The sequence below is a fragment of the Oncorhynchus mykiss genome, chromosome 29 (genome assembly GCF_057628025.1).
Source record: "Oncorhynchus mykiss isolate SJ-2025 chromosome 29, ASM5762802v1, whole genome shotgun sequence".
In the NCBI taxonomy this organism is placed as follows: domain Eukaryota; kingdom Metazoa; phylum Chordata; class Actinopteri; order Salmoniformes; family Salmonidae; genus Oncorhynchus; species Oncorhynchus mykiss.
The window spans coordinates 17,544,976-17,559,510 of NC_143050.1; the positions used below are offsets into that span (position 1 = coordinate 17,544,976).

A 14,535-nucleotide genomic window follows, 5' to 3' on the forward strand; every position below is an offset into this window, starting at 1 on the left:
TTGTGCAAGTTCTCCCACTTAAAAAGATGAGAGAGGCCTGTAATTTTCGTCATAGGTACACTTCAACTATGACAGACAAAATGAGAAAAAAAAATCCAGAAAATCACATTGTAGGATTTTTAATGAATTTATTTGCAAATTATGGTGGAAATAAGTATTTGGTCACCTACAAACAAGCAAGATGTCTGGCTCGCACAGACCTGTAACTTCTTCTTTAAGAGGCACCTCTGTCCTCCACTGTATTAATGGCACCTGTTTGAACTTGTTATCAGTATAAAATACACCTGTCCACAACCTCAAACAGTCACACTCCAAACTCCACTATGGCCAAGACCAAAGAGCTGTCAAAGGACACCAGAAACAAAATTGTAGACCTGCACCAGGCTGGGAAGACTGAATCTGCAATAGGTAAGCAGCTTGGTTTGAAGAAATCAACTGTGGGAGCAATTATTAGGAAATGGAAGACATACAAGACCACTGATAATCTCCCTCGATCTGGGGCTCCACGCAAGATCTCACCCCGTGGGGTCAAAATGATCACAAGAACGGTGAGTAAAAATCCCAGAACCACACGGGGGGATCTAGTGAATGACCTGCAGAGAGCTGGGACCAAAGTAACAAAGCCTACCATCAGTAGCACACTACGCCGCCAGGGACTCAAATCCTGCGGTGCCAGACGTGTCCTCCTGCTTAAGCCAGTACATGTCCAGGCCCGTCTGAAGTTTGCTAGAGAGCATTTGGATGATCCAGAAGAAGATTGGGAGAATGTCATATGGTCAGATGAAACCAAAATATAACTTTTTGGTAAAAAGTCAACTCGTCGTGTTTGGAGGACAAAGAATGCTGAGTTGCATCCAAAGAACACCATACCTACTGTGAAGCATGCGGGTGGAAACATCATGCTTTGGGGCTGTTTTTCTGCAAAGGGACCAGGATGACTGAGCCGTGTAAAGGAAAGAATGAATGGGGCCATGTATCGTGAGATTTTGAGTGAAAACCTCCTTCCATCAGCAAGGGCATTGAAGATGAAACGTGGGTGGGTCTTTCAGCATGACAATGATCCCAAACACACCGCCCGGGCAACGAAGGAGTTGCTTCGTAAGAAGCATTTTAAGGTACTGGAGTGGCCTAGCCAGTCTCCAGATCTCAACCCAATAGAACATATTTGGAGGGAGTTGAAAGTCCATGTTGCCCAGCAACAGCCCCAAAACATCACTGCTCTAGAGGAGATCTGCATGGAGGAATGGGCCAAAATACCAGCAACAGTGTGTGAAAACCTTGTGAAGACTTACAGAAAACGTTTGACCTCTGTCATTGCCAACAAAGGGTATATAACAAAGTATTGAGATAAACTTTTGTTATTGACCAAATACTTATTTTCCACCATAATTTGCAAATAAGTTCATTAAAAATCCTACAATGTAATTTTCTGGATTTTTTTTCTTCAAATTTTGTCTGTCATAGTTGAAGTGAAAATTACAGGCCTCTCTCATCTTTTTAAGTGGGAGAACTTGCACAATTGGTGGCTGACTAAATACTTTTTTTGCCCCACTGTATGTAGGCCATATTACATGATGTTTATAGCAACTGCTCTGGAAATCTACTGATAAAATGTCAAACATTGATTTTAATGAGACTCATATGTTGTAAATTAAATACGAAATATACTAAAAAACGTAGGAAAATTAAATGTTTTATTTATTTGGTAATCATTACATTTGCATTACCTGTATCTACACTTACAGATTTGGGTAAAGATAAATTGTATTAAATGAAATTAGCTAGATTATGTAGCTAAATCACATTGCATGCATATTATGATATAATGATTTTATTATAGCCTTGGCCTACTTTTATGAAAGCCTACTGAAAGATCTGACAAACTGAAGTCATCTTTCTGGGGGTTTTATTGGTCAGAGCGTGTAGTGACATCACTTTTTCTCTATGTCCAATTTTGTCGTATTCAAAATGGTGGAGTAATAACAAACGCATTGTACATTTCTACGGTAAGGAATTTGCAACTTTTAGACTTAATGATTCATACTCATTGCGATGTAGATCATTCAAACTAATCATCTATTTTATTAACTACATATTTGTCTTGCAGTAAGTTAGAAATGATCGCCGTAGCAAAGCTTTGCACCAGATCACACACAGCAAGCAAGCGAGATTTGGCCTAGCTAGCTAGCTAACGTTAGCTACACAGTGATTGAATGGGAGGGGAGGGGGGTTGGCAGGCAGGGCTCGTGTATGATCAACTGAGCTAACTAGTTTTTTTGAAGAGTAATGGAGGAAATGATAGCTGGCTAGATATTAATAAGCAAGGTTAGGTTCGTATCTGGCGACAGAAATGTGCAGGTATGTCACAGTCAACAAATATGATGACATGTCTAGCTAGCTAATGTTGGTTGGCCATAGCGCGCAGTAGTTAGATAGTTACAGAACTTTCCTAACTACTGCTATTTGCTCAGATTCATGCATCTGCAGTTGTAATACGTTTGCATGCAATAGCATTCATTACACAACATGCTTTTGCAGAGCTGTAGCTGAAAAAATAGAAGTGTGTGAAGAGACAGAAGGGTGCATTTTATTAGACTTCATTTCTTCAATATGACAGTTTTTTTTTTTTGTATAAGTATCAGCATGGCAGACAAAAATGGCAAGAAAGGGAAACCTGTAGGCGTGAAGAGAACATTGACCAAGAGAGAACAAGAAGATCTGAAGAAAAAGGTAAGAGATTTGACCATTTTATAGATAGCCATCTGCAACAAAGTGTAGGCCTATGATTTTCAATTTTAAAACAATTCCTTTTCCAGGAAGAAGAAAAAGCAGCTGAAGTTTTTGAAGAGTTTTTAGCTTGTTTTGACAGTAACGACAAAAGTGGAGTGAAGACTTTTGTCCGTGGGGGTATCGTCAATGCAACTAAAGGTGAGTGAAACATCCTGGCTAATCCAACTTTGGTTGGGTCTGTGTTGCAGACACTATATTTTTCATTATTTTAATATCTACAGTGTTACAATTTCTATTTTATTTTATTTTGCAGAAGAGGAAGCAGTAGAGGTTAAAAAGAGCAAGCTTTACCGACCAATCACCAAGTTTACTTCAGTGTCCCAGAACGTCTCACCGGCACACTCTTCTGAAATCAGAAGGCCTGTGAGTATCCATGTGAATCACTTACTGTGTATACAGAATTATACATTATTTTGTCCCCTTATATGTTTGTCTGTGTCCACAGATTGTTAAAAAGAAGACGGAAGAGAAGAAGAAGAGCAACCTTGAACTTTTTAAAGAGGAGCTAAAGCAGTATGTTTTTGAAACGCCGTAGTAATTCATGTTCTTTCATTATTTTACCAATTTGTTGTTTATTTTTGTGTGTAAATAATTGTTTTCTCCTAGAATACAGGAGGAACGTGAAGAAAGGTACAAAAGAAAGACAAATGAGCCTGGGGGAGGATATGGAGACCTGGACATACCACTAACGCGACGATCAAGTAAGAGCCAAGTCTGTCCCTTGCAGTGGAATAAGAATGGTTTACTACAATAAGCTTTTGTCCAAATCAAAGATGAACCCTCTGTAGCTTTTACATGTTTAGCTACATATGAACGTCTCCCTCCAGTATTTGATGATGACCCAGCCATACCGAACACAACCAACCTGTACATTGGCTGCATTAGCCCCAAGGTAAAGAAACTATCTGCTTGGGACGTTTTGACAGGAGATAAAGATTCACAATATAGCCAGCTCTTCGTTTGTTTGGGACAAATTCAACTAACTTAAATGCGGACTGAATTTTTGTGAAACTTTGCTGATATGATACTTCTAATGTGTCAGATGAATGAAGAAATGCTTTGCAAAGAGTTTGGCAAGTATGGTCCCCTGGCGAGTGTGAAGATCATGTGGCCCCGTAGTGACGAGGAACGCACAAGGGTCACAAATAGAGGCTTTGTGGCCTTCATGACCAGGAAAGATGCAGAAAGGGCATTGGCTGCTCTAGACGGTGAGTCAATCTGTGATTAGGGAATATTGCATTCTGTTCAGTAAACGATGCCAGATGATAAATGCCCTGCTCCGTGTTCCATTAACCTTGTAGGATCATTGCTCCTTTTTGCTGCAGGTAAAACGGTTATGGGTTTTGAAATGAAGCTGGGATGGGGAAAAGCTGTTCGCATCCCTCCCCAGCCACTCTATACACCCATAGGGGTACTTAAAATGTCCACACCCCCACCCCCCTCCGGCCTGCCCTTCAACGCTCAGCCCAGAGACCGCTTCCGCAATGACTTTACCAAGCCATGGGGCAGGTCCAAGGAGGAGTTGGACAAGGTAGGTTGGCCCTTTAAAAAAAAATGTTTTTTAAAGAGTGTAGGGCAGGAGGCTCCAACCCTGTTCCTGGAGAGCTTACCATCCTGTAGGTTTTCGCTCCAACCCTAATTTAACACACCTTTCTAATAATTAGCTGGTTGATAAGCTGAACCAGGTTAGTTATAACTGGGGTTGGAGCGAAAACCTACGGAAGGGTAGCTCTCCAGGAACAGGGTGAGGAGACCCCTGCTATAGTGTATGTGCATGGTTCTGTCAAGTTGTTTAAAACAAAATAAAACAATTATTTAAACTACAGTTAATTTGCCAATATTAGGTGTGTGTAGTAGATTTTCTATGCATGTTGATACATTTATCATAGGCCCAATCAACTGGACATTGCTTAGAATTCAGAACGGCATTTTATGCACAAAACAAAAGATATGTGATGGCCAGTTCCGAGTTTCATTTCCCTTTTTTAAAATCCAGTTGGTTTGTCCTGTGGTGCGTGTATAGACCTGTTATGAATCTATTCAGGATATGTTCTAAGGCAGGGGAATTTGACCCAGATGGAGTTATGAGGTAGTTACAGAACCATATGTAATTAAAATGCTACTGTAAAAGTAAGAGGGTGGGGGTATTCTATAGATAATGTACTTTGACAGTGTACCTCTCTACTGTAAAAGTAAGAGGGTGGGGGTATTCTATAGATAATGTACATTGATAGTGTACCTCTCTACTGTAAAAGTAAGAGGGTGGGGGTATTCTATAGATAATGTACATTGACAGTGTACCTCTCTACTGTAAAAGTAAGAGGGTGGGGGTATTCTATAGATAATGTACATTGATAGTGTACCTCTCTACTGTAAAAGTAAGAGGGTGGGGGTATTCTATAGATAGTGTACTTTGACAGTGTACCTCTCTACTGTAAAAGTAAGAGGGTGGGGGTATTCTATAGATAGTGTACTTTGACAGTGTACCTCTCTACTGTAAAAGTAAGAGGGTGGGGGGTATTCTATAGATAATGTACATTGACAGTGTACCTCTCTACTGTAAAAGTAAGAGGGTGGGGGTATTCTATAGATAATGTACATTGACAGTGTACCTCTCTACTGTAAAAGTAAGAGGGTGGGGGTATTCTATAGATAATGTACTTTGACAGTGTACCTCTCTACTGTAAAAGTAAGAGGGTGGGGGGGGTATTCTATAGATAATGTACATTGACAGTGTACCTCTCTACTGTAAAAGTAAGAGGGTGGGGGTATTCTATAGATAATGTACTTTGACAGTGTACCTGTCTCTCGAATGTGGGAACTTTTCCCCTCGTTAAAATAAAGTATAGCTGTTACTGCTGTCCTCAGTTGATATGCTGTATGTATCCTGCAGTGTTTCATCTGTGTATATATATACTCACTTTTTTTTATATCTTCACTATTTTATTTGACTTCACGAACAGACTCTGTCCGAAGCTGTAGTCAAAGTGGTTATCCCAACAGAAAGGTACACACTCTCTATCCATTCTTACTACTACGACTGACCAGACATTCTCACAGACAGAACCGTGTTAGAGGACAGAGGCCCTGCCCTGGTGTACTGTTCTTGTGTACGTACGTGACAGACAAGAAGCCCCAGTCCTAAGTGCTACGTCTGTATGTACATGACTAATGGGAGAGGACAGCTAAGAACATAACTGTCTCATAATTTGTAGTAGTGTCCTGTTCTAACATTGGTCTATTTATCTTGTTGACAACATGGCCTATGTTCAGGGTATTGGTAACCCCTGCTGCTTAGGACTGGAGGCCCTATATCTAACTAGTAGGAGGGCCATGGGCCTCAGTTGAACATGGTTGAAGTGAATCATTGGCCTAGTAAGCAAAGCCCACAGTTTATTCATTCATGTCATCCTCATTAGATTAGTAAATGTCACCATTGCAATCCCCTGTCAGAAAAATTGATTGTTAGACTTAAGTGATTGTTGGAGTCAATTATATCCATTGAAACATACTGGTACTAGCTTCAGTGGCAACCTTTGTACTTCCTACCTGTGTTGGCTGAGACACTGCAGACAGATGCAGCTAGAAAGCAAATGCATTTTAGATTCAAATCAGTAGTAGCTAATAGTAGTATTATGTTGTCACTCACTATATATATATATATATATAGTCCCTCTTTTTTCATTTAGACACACTTACTGCTTCTTCATTTAGACACAATACTAGACACATGACAGAAACATTACTTCTGATGTAACTACACACTAGGGACAGACCGTCTCCCCCACTCACTCGTGTGTGCAGACCAACACACATCACACAACATATCCTCAACGTTGCTGTGATAAATGATTGCAGAGGGACAAATGTTCTAGAAGAGAGACAGAGAGAGGTTAAGGGGCTCGGGGCCAGTGTTCAGTGAGAGCTTTGACATGGCCACTGATCTGGATGAGGGGGGACAAGTCACAGCGTTTGGTCTCATCCCCTCTCCTTTTACTCCACAGAAATCTGTTAGGCCTCATCCACAGGATGATAGAGTTTGTGGTGCGTGAGGGACCCATGTTTGAAGCCATCATTATGAGCAAAGAGAAGAACAACCCTGACTTGAGGTGATCTACCATTGCTGAGCTCTTCCTTTCCCTCTAGTCATACCACTGGTCTACAGATGTATTTTTAAACTCATTTTGAAACTGTTTTTATTCATGATTCCAGGTTTCTCTTTGACAACAAAAGCCAAGAGCATGTGTACTACCGTTGGAAACTCTACTCCATTCTCCAGGTAGGTCATGATCTGTCCTGGCTACAGCCCTATGACCATGAGGCCATCTCAAATCAAGTGCTATTTGTCACATGCGCTGAATACAACAGGTGTACTTGACCATGAAATGCTTTCTTACGAGCCCTTCCCAACAATGCAGAGTTTAAAAAATTATACAAATAGTAACACAATTGGAATAACATAAACAAGCATGATGCTATATGCAGGGAGTATCAGTACCAGACCAATGTGCAGAGGTATCAAAGGTAGATATGTACTTGAAGGCAGGGCAAAGTGACTAGGCATCAGGATAGATAATAATAATAAGGAATATGAGGTAGATATGTACATGAAGGCAGGGTAAAGTGACTAGACATCAGGATAGATAATAAGGAATATGAGGTAGATATGTACATGAAGGCAGGGTAAAGTGACTAGGCATCAGGATAGAAAATAAAAGGAGTACAATTAAGAACAGTGCCTACCCACTACACCTCTGCTGCGCCTCATCCATGTCCCTCTCCCTCCATCCCCAGGGCGAGCCCCCCAGTGAGTGGAGGACAGCAGACTTCCGGATGTTCCGTGGGGGCTCCATCTGGAGGCCGCCCCTCCTAAACCCCTACCTCCATGGAGATGAGGAGGCGGGAGAGGAAGAGGAGTCTCCCTCCCTGGAGGAGGAGCTGCTGAAAAAGGGCCAGCTGAAGACAGAGTGAGTGTTGCTGTACATACAGGGCAGAGAGGGAGGTTCTGAGGCAGACTGAAGATGAAAAGCATTCTCTCGTGAATCTGACGTGTTACTGGAAAAACTGACTTTGGAATATGGACATTCTCAGGATAACAATGAATGCGTGTTTTTATTCCAGGCACAGGGAGAGACTAGAGATGCTGCTGAGAGGACTCACCCCTCGTAGGGAGGACATTGGTGATGCTATGCTGTTCTGTCTGGAGAGAGCCGAGGCAGCGGAGGAGGTGGTGGGGTCCATTGCAGAGTCCCTGTCCCTCCTTCAGACACCACTGCAGAAAAAGGTCCCCTATCCTATGACAGTCTTACACTACCAAGCACATTCACATGGCATATAGTATATAGAAAACATGTATTATCAACGGTCCCTGGAGAAATTAGGGTTAAGTGACTTGCTCAAGGCACATCGACCACTAGGTTACCTGCCGCCCAGAGTATTGCTCACAGTCATGTCTATCTTTATTCCCACAGATTGCCAGACTGTACCTTGTATCCGACATCTTGTACAACTCCTGTGCCAAAGTAGCCAATGCATCTTATTATCGCAAATAGTAAGAAAAGTATATTTTAAATAAGTCTGTCATTTATATAATACACATGTTCAGTGGTCATACTGTGTTTTTCTGTCTAACGGTTTATTGTTTCTCCGTTCCTTCAGTTTTGAAGCAAAATTGCCCCAGATATTTAGTGACATTAGTGATGCATATCGAAACATACAAGCAAGACTACAAGCTGAACAGTTCAAGGTAATGAGTGCAGTTTAAATAAATAAATAAATAATGCTTTATAATGTTTTTCCATGCTTGTGATCTGTTATTGCCTTGGCCAGAACAAATACATTATCACTCACCCATATGTCTTCTGTCCTCAGCAAAAGATAATGGGCTGTTTCAGGGCCTGGGAAGACTGGGCCGTATACCCAGAGTCTTACCTGATCCAGCTACAGAACATCTTCCTAGGTCTGATCAAGGCAGGAGAGGAGGTGATCGAGAGGGTAGAGGTGAGCTGGATCTCAGGACCTGTCCTGGACAAGACCTGGAAAAGAGTTTTGATCAATGCCTATTTTACTGATGACACTGTTACATTCTCTGATAGTGTGGGTAAATATACAATTCAGCAACATTGGTTTATGTGGGCTGGGTATATCTCACCTCAGGTGTCGTCTCCCGACCTGGATGGAGCCCCGTTGGACGGGGCGCCGTTAGACGGAGCTCCGCTGGAGAACCTCGACGGCTCGCCCCTGGCCTGGGACCCTGCCTCCCTGGATGGGGTGCCTGTTGATGACATCGACGGGGTTCCCCTGTGTGCACCCATGGAGGACATTGACGGAATGCCTTGTAAGTCAATCTGGCAGAATTTCTGTGAAAAATGGAAACCATAAAAGCGTTATAAGATGTGGAATTGATGTAAGTTTGTGTTCTGCAGTGGATGAGCTGGCCCACTCAAGAGTGGCTCTATCTAAATGGGAGAGGGTGGACGATGCTGACGCTCTCCCACAAGGTACTGTACTGTCAGCACTGTCAACCCAACAATCATATCTCTACTCCTAACCTACAGCTCACCCTGTCGCTTCCTCTTTCAGCTAACACTGAATCCAAATGGGACACTTTGGGAGAGCGAGACTTGGGGGATGACCTGAATGCCAGGTAAGAACCTGGTGCAGGCACTCTTTTCAAAAAGGGCTTAATGATTAATTGACAAGTAGAATCAGGTGTGCTTGTATGGGGCCATAACACATATGTTGGGAGAACTGGAGTCGGGACATAGTGGCTCTTGCATTTTGCTAAGAGATTGGTTGACTGGCAACAAATTGTTGCTACATTTGGGGGAAACTTCATCTATTTTGTTTGGAACAAATCGTAGATTGCTTAGGGCTGACAAGATAAAGGTAAACTGCAGGCAAGGAGATTGAGTCTAAAACAAGTAACTTAACTTGGTGTGTCCCTAGATCAATCCCTTTCTGGAGACCTGATTTCTGCTCAAATTATTTCTAAAATGGCAAACAAATTTAAATGTTTGTTATTTGGACGTCAAAGTTAAGAAACTGCTTGTGTCATGTTGATTATTCTGCTCTGCTTGGTATAGTGGGCTATCAAAAAAGCTGAAAGAGAGAATGCAGGTCATGTATATGCTGAATGTTCCCCCTAGGACCCATAGTGTTATCAGGTATATGCTGAATGTTCCCCCTAGGACCCACAGTGTTATCAGGTATATGCTGAATGTTCCCCCTAGGACCCACAGTGTTATCAGGTATATGCTGAATGTTCCCCCTAGGACCCATAGTGTTATCAGGTATATGCTGAATGTTCCCCCTAGGACCCACAGTGTTATCAGGTATATGCTGAATGTTCCCTCTAGGACCCACAGTGTTATCAGGTATATGCTGAATGTTCCCTCTAGGACCCACAGTGTTATCAGGTATATGCTGAATGTTCCCCCTAGGACCCACAGTGTTATCAGGTATATGCTGAATGTTCCCCCTAGGACCCACAGTGTTATCAGGTATATGCTGAATGTTCCCTCTAGGACCCACAGTGTTATCAGGTATATGCTGAATGTTCCCTCTAGGACCCACAGTGTTATCAGGTATATGCTGAATGTTCCCTCTAGGACCCACAGTGTTATCAGGTATATGCTGAATGTTCCCCCTAGGACCCACAGTGTTATCAGGTATATGCTGAATGTTCCCTCTAGGACCCACAGTGTTATCAGGTATATGCTGAATGTTCCCCCTAGGACCCACAGTGTTATCAGGTATATGCTGAATGTTCCCTCTAGGACCCACAGTGTTATCAGGTATATGCTGAATGTTCCCCCTAGGACCCACAGTGTTATCAGGTATATGCTGAATGTTCCCTCTAGGACCCATAGTGTTATCAGGTATATGCTGAATGTTCCCTCTAGGACCCATAGTGTTATCAGGTATATGCTGAATGTTCCCCCTAGGACCCACAGTGTTATCAGGTATATGCTGAATGTTCCCTCTAGGACCCACAGTGTTATCAGGTATATGCTGAATGTTCCCCCTAGGACCCACAGTGTTATCAGGTATATGCTGAATGTTCCCCCTAGGACCCATAGTGTTATCAGGTATATGCTGAATGTTCCCTCTAGGACCCACAGTGTTATCAGGTATATGCTGAATGTTCCCCCTAGGACCCATAGTGTTATCAGGTATATGCTGAATGTTCCCTCTAGGACCCATAGTGTTATCAGGTATATGCTGAATGTTCCCCCTAGGACCCATAGTGTTATCAGGTATATGCTGAATGTTCCCCCTAGGACCCATAGTGTTATCAGGTATATGCTGAATGTTCCCTCTAGGACCCACAGTGTTATCAGGTATATGCTGAATGTTCCCCCTAGGACCCACAGTGTTATCAGGTATATGCTGAATGTTCCCTCTAGGACCCATAGTGTTATCAGGTATATGCTGAATGTTCCCCCTAGGACCCACAGTGTTATCAGGTATATGCTGAATGTTCCCTCTAGGACCCACAGTGTTATCAGGTATATGCTGAATGTTCCCCCTAGGACCCACAGTGTTATCAGGTATATGCTGAATGTTCCCTCTAGGACCCACAGTGTTATCAGGTATATGCTGAATGTTCCCCCTAGGACCCACAGTGTTATCAGGTATATCCTGAATATCCCCCCTAGGACCCACAGTGTTATCAGGTATATCCTGAATATCCCCCCTAGGACCCACAGTGTTATCAGGTATATGCTTAATGTTCCCCCTAGGACCTACAATGTTATCAGGTATATGCTGAATGTCCCCCCTAGGACCCACATCATTTTATCTGGTATATCCTGAATGTTCCCCCTAGGACCCACAATGTTATCTGGTACATGCTGAATGTCCCCCCCCTAGGATCCACATAGGGGTACAGGAGTTCTGGAGAAGTGGGCTTGTTACCTGTGGACCAACTTGATCATTTAAGATGTCAAACTTGTGATTGTGCCCCAGGTTACATGAAAAAACACATTGGTATGGTCTATAACCAACAGTCACAATACCAGAGCTAGTATTATGTATTGTAAAATCCCAAGAGTAAACAGTGCTGTGAGGACCACATTTTTCTATACAGGCATTTGTCTATGGAATAGCCTCCCCTTGGAAATCAAGAAAAAAAGCAGGCAAAGATTTATTTGGACAAGGTTGTCCAAGTAAGAGAAACCACTCCACTGCCCCTTGTGTCCCTACTGCTGGTCAGGTGTGATGTGAAATTAATATGGTTGATTTAACGTTAGGGAAAAGTGACACTTTAGGATGTTAATATACATGAATGTGTTCATGGTTTAATTTTGTCTTGCCTTTTAATCATTGTTATTGTTTTTACCATCAAGGTCTACTTTAGAAACACGCATTTTAATGAATACTTTCAAGTGATATCCTCTGGGTCCACATTGAACATTTGGTTGTATGTCTGTTACCCAAAATAAATTCAATTCCTCTTTTCGCCCCATGGTCCACAGTGCTAACATTAAGGGAGGAGATGGGAAGTCCGAGGATGACAGCAGCGATGATGACAGCCCCTCTAAGTACGACAATGCTGACTTCAAGAGCTCCCTCAGCAGTTTTGAGATGTCCGAAAGCAAGAGGAGCCGGCTGAGAGAGCTGGAGGTAAGCACAGTCAACAATGCCTACTAGGACCAAGTAACACACTGCAGCAGACCATCTGACTCGGTTCATACCGGTCAACAGACTTATAATACATACAGGCCCTTCAGAAAGTATTAACACCCTTTCACTTATTCCACATTGTTGTTACAGCCTGAATTCAACATTTGTTTTTCTCACCCATCTACACACAAAATCAATCACATGTATTTATAAAGCCCTTTTTACAGCAGCAGATGTCAAAGTGTTATACAGAAACCCAGCCTAAAACCCCAAACAATGCAGAACCACGGTGGCTAGGAAAAAGCCGTAGATTTGTCAAAACTAACTCAGCCACTGTCTTCTTGGTAAGCTACTCCAGTGTAGGACAGACATCTATTGGCAGAAAGCTTATTCTTGTTAATCTAACTGCACTGTCCAATTTACAGTAGCTATTGTTTGAGGAGTGCAATTTAAACAGTTATTACTAAAACCATTTGGGCAGTCTTGATGCATTGCTGTTCAATTTTGTAATTGTTCATCAGATCAGTCAAACGTTGCATATACACCGGTGCCACCTAGTGGCCAAACTCTAAATTGCACCTGGGCTGGAAAAATACATTACAGCCTTTTTCTTGCATTTCAAAGATGATACAAAATAACTTTTTCAAATGGTACCAAGAATATGCACATCCTTGCTACAGGCAAGGATTTTTGTATATCATTTTAGGCAAATTGAAAAAGGGGCAGATCCTTGTTTAGAGTAAATTCTTAAATTGTGGGTTAACGACAGATTTTTACCTTGTCAGCTCTGGGACTATCGCACACAGAGTTCAACTTACATGACTTGTTATGCACATTAACCCTGAATTTATTTAGGCTTGCCATAAAAAAAGAGGGGTTGAATACTTGACTCAAGACATTTCAGCTTTTCATTAATTTGTAAACCCCCCCCCCCCGGAAATTATCACTTTTAAATTCAGGCGATAACAAAATGTGGGAAAAGTAAAGCGGTCTGAAGGCAAAACCCGAATACGCTCGGCGGTTTGTTTCATTTATGCAACAATTGGACCCACTGTCCAAACAGTACGAGTGTATGTATCATATGTGTCTCTGCTGCAGGTGAAGGTGATGAAGTTCCAGGATGAGCTGGAGTCTGGGAAGAAGCCCAGGAAGTCGGGGTTAAACATGCAGAAACAGGTGGAGCACTACAGGAACAAGCTATTGCAAAAGGTGGGTTTCTAGTGTACTTTTTCATAAGCCCAGCAGTAAGGGAAACTGTCCAGATACCATGAAGTTGCAGGTTTAAATGTGATTTTTTATTAAACTTCACTAGCTGCAATGGCTCCACATGTTCTGTTTACGTCAGGAGTTTGATAAGGACGACAAGGAGAAGAGAGAGAGATCCATTCCGAAATCAAAAGAGCGATCAAAGAAGGATGAGCGGAGAGACAAGGCGGAGGAGACCAGTAAAGGACGGGACAAGGAGAAGAGTAAAAGGAGTCAAGACCGGGACAGGGGACGGAGTAGAGACACAGAGGAGCGGACACAGAAATACAGAGGACATTCTCCCGCAAAGTAAGGCCTATGTGAAACCATTGTTCCGTTTAATTTGTGTTCAGCATTCAATATATTTTTGCTGACTCACCCCTATCCCACCTTTCCAACAGAATCAAGTCAAAGTCTCCCAAGAAGTCCAAGCGGTCGCCCTCACCAGTCAGGAAGACGTGGAGGTCTAGCTCCCGGTCGCCACACCGCTCCCACAAAAAGACTAAGAAGAGCAAACACTGATCCTGAGGCCTATGCCTCTCCCCCTGAAGCAGCTAGGCGGCTTTCATGGACTGCCCTGCTCTGCCAGTGCTGACCATGCCACGGCACCACACGCTTCTTTCCCACAATGCCTCTGAACTGCCTCTGCAGTGAAAATTTGGCCATTTTTTTGTAAGATGAACATTGTTTGTACAGTTCTGTTTTCCCGTCAGGTTGTTTTTAAACCCCATTCAGATTGCGACTAGTTCCTGAGACAATAAATCACTCTTGGCAATGTGTCTGTGTTGTCATCCATGCTCCAGGATGGTGAATAGATTAGCTGAGGGTACCACGTCATGTCATTTAGCCTTTCTAAACAGCATTGGAAACTAA

General features: G+C 42.5%; 1 protein-coding gene across 4 annotated transcripts; it reads left to right on the forward strand.

The window, feature by feature from the left end:
• The first annotated feature begins 1,917 nt into the window (after nucleotides 1-1,917).
• On the forward strand, nucleotides 1,918-14,441 carry LOC110510021 (U2 snRNP-associated SURP motif-containing protein). Of its 4 annotated transcripts, none has more exons than XM_036968342.2 (24): nucleotides 1,918-2,006; nucleotides 2,637-2,730; nucleotides 2,817-2,928; nucleotides 3,044-3,153; nucleotides 3,236-3,303; nucleotides 3,397-3,491; nucleotides 3,579-3,682; nucleotides 3,833-3,998; nucleotides 4,116-4,321; nucleotides 5,754-5,797; nucleotides 6,795-6,899; nucleotides 7,003-7,069; nucleotides 7,585-7,757; nucleotides 7,912-8,074; nucleotides 8,262-8,341; nucleotides 8,449-8,536; nucleotides 8,662-8,790; nucleotides 8,947-9,127; nucleotides 9,216-9,290; nucleotides 9,373-9,436; nucleotides 12,270-12,417; nucleotides 13,516-13,626; nucleotides 13,763-13,971; nucleotides 14,064-14,441. In XM_036968342.2, exons 2-24 carry the CDS (start codon nucleotides 2,644-2,646, stop codon nucleotides 14,182-14,184), a joined length of 2,706 nt encoding a protein of 901 aa, XP_036824237.2. In that variant the 5' UTR covers nucleotides 1,918-2,006; nucleotides 2,637-2,643; the 3' UTR covers nucleotides 14,185-14,441. The 4 variants fall into 4 exon arrangements, with proteins under 4 accessions (XP_036824237.2, XP_036824239.2, XP_090082804.1 ...); XM_036968344.2 differs by having other exon boundaries at nucleotides 3,618-3,682; XM_090226678.1 differs by lacking the exon at nucleotides 5,754-5,797 and having other exon boundaries at nucleotides 1,950-2,006.
• Nucleotides 14,442-14,535: the final 94 nt, after the last annotated feature.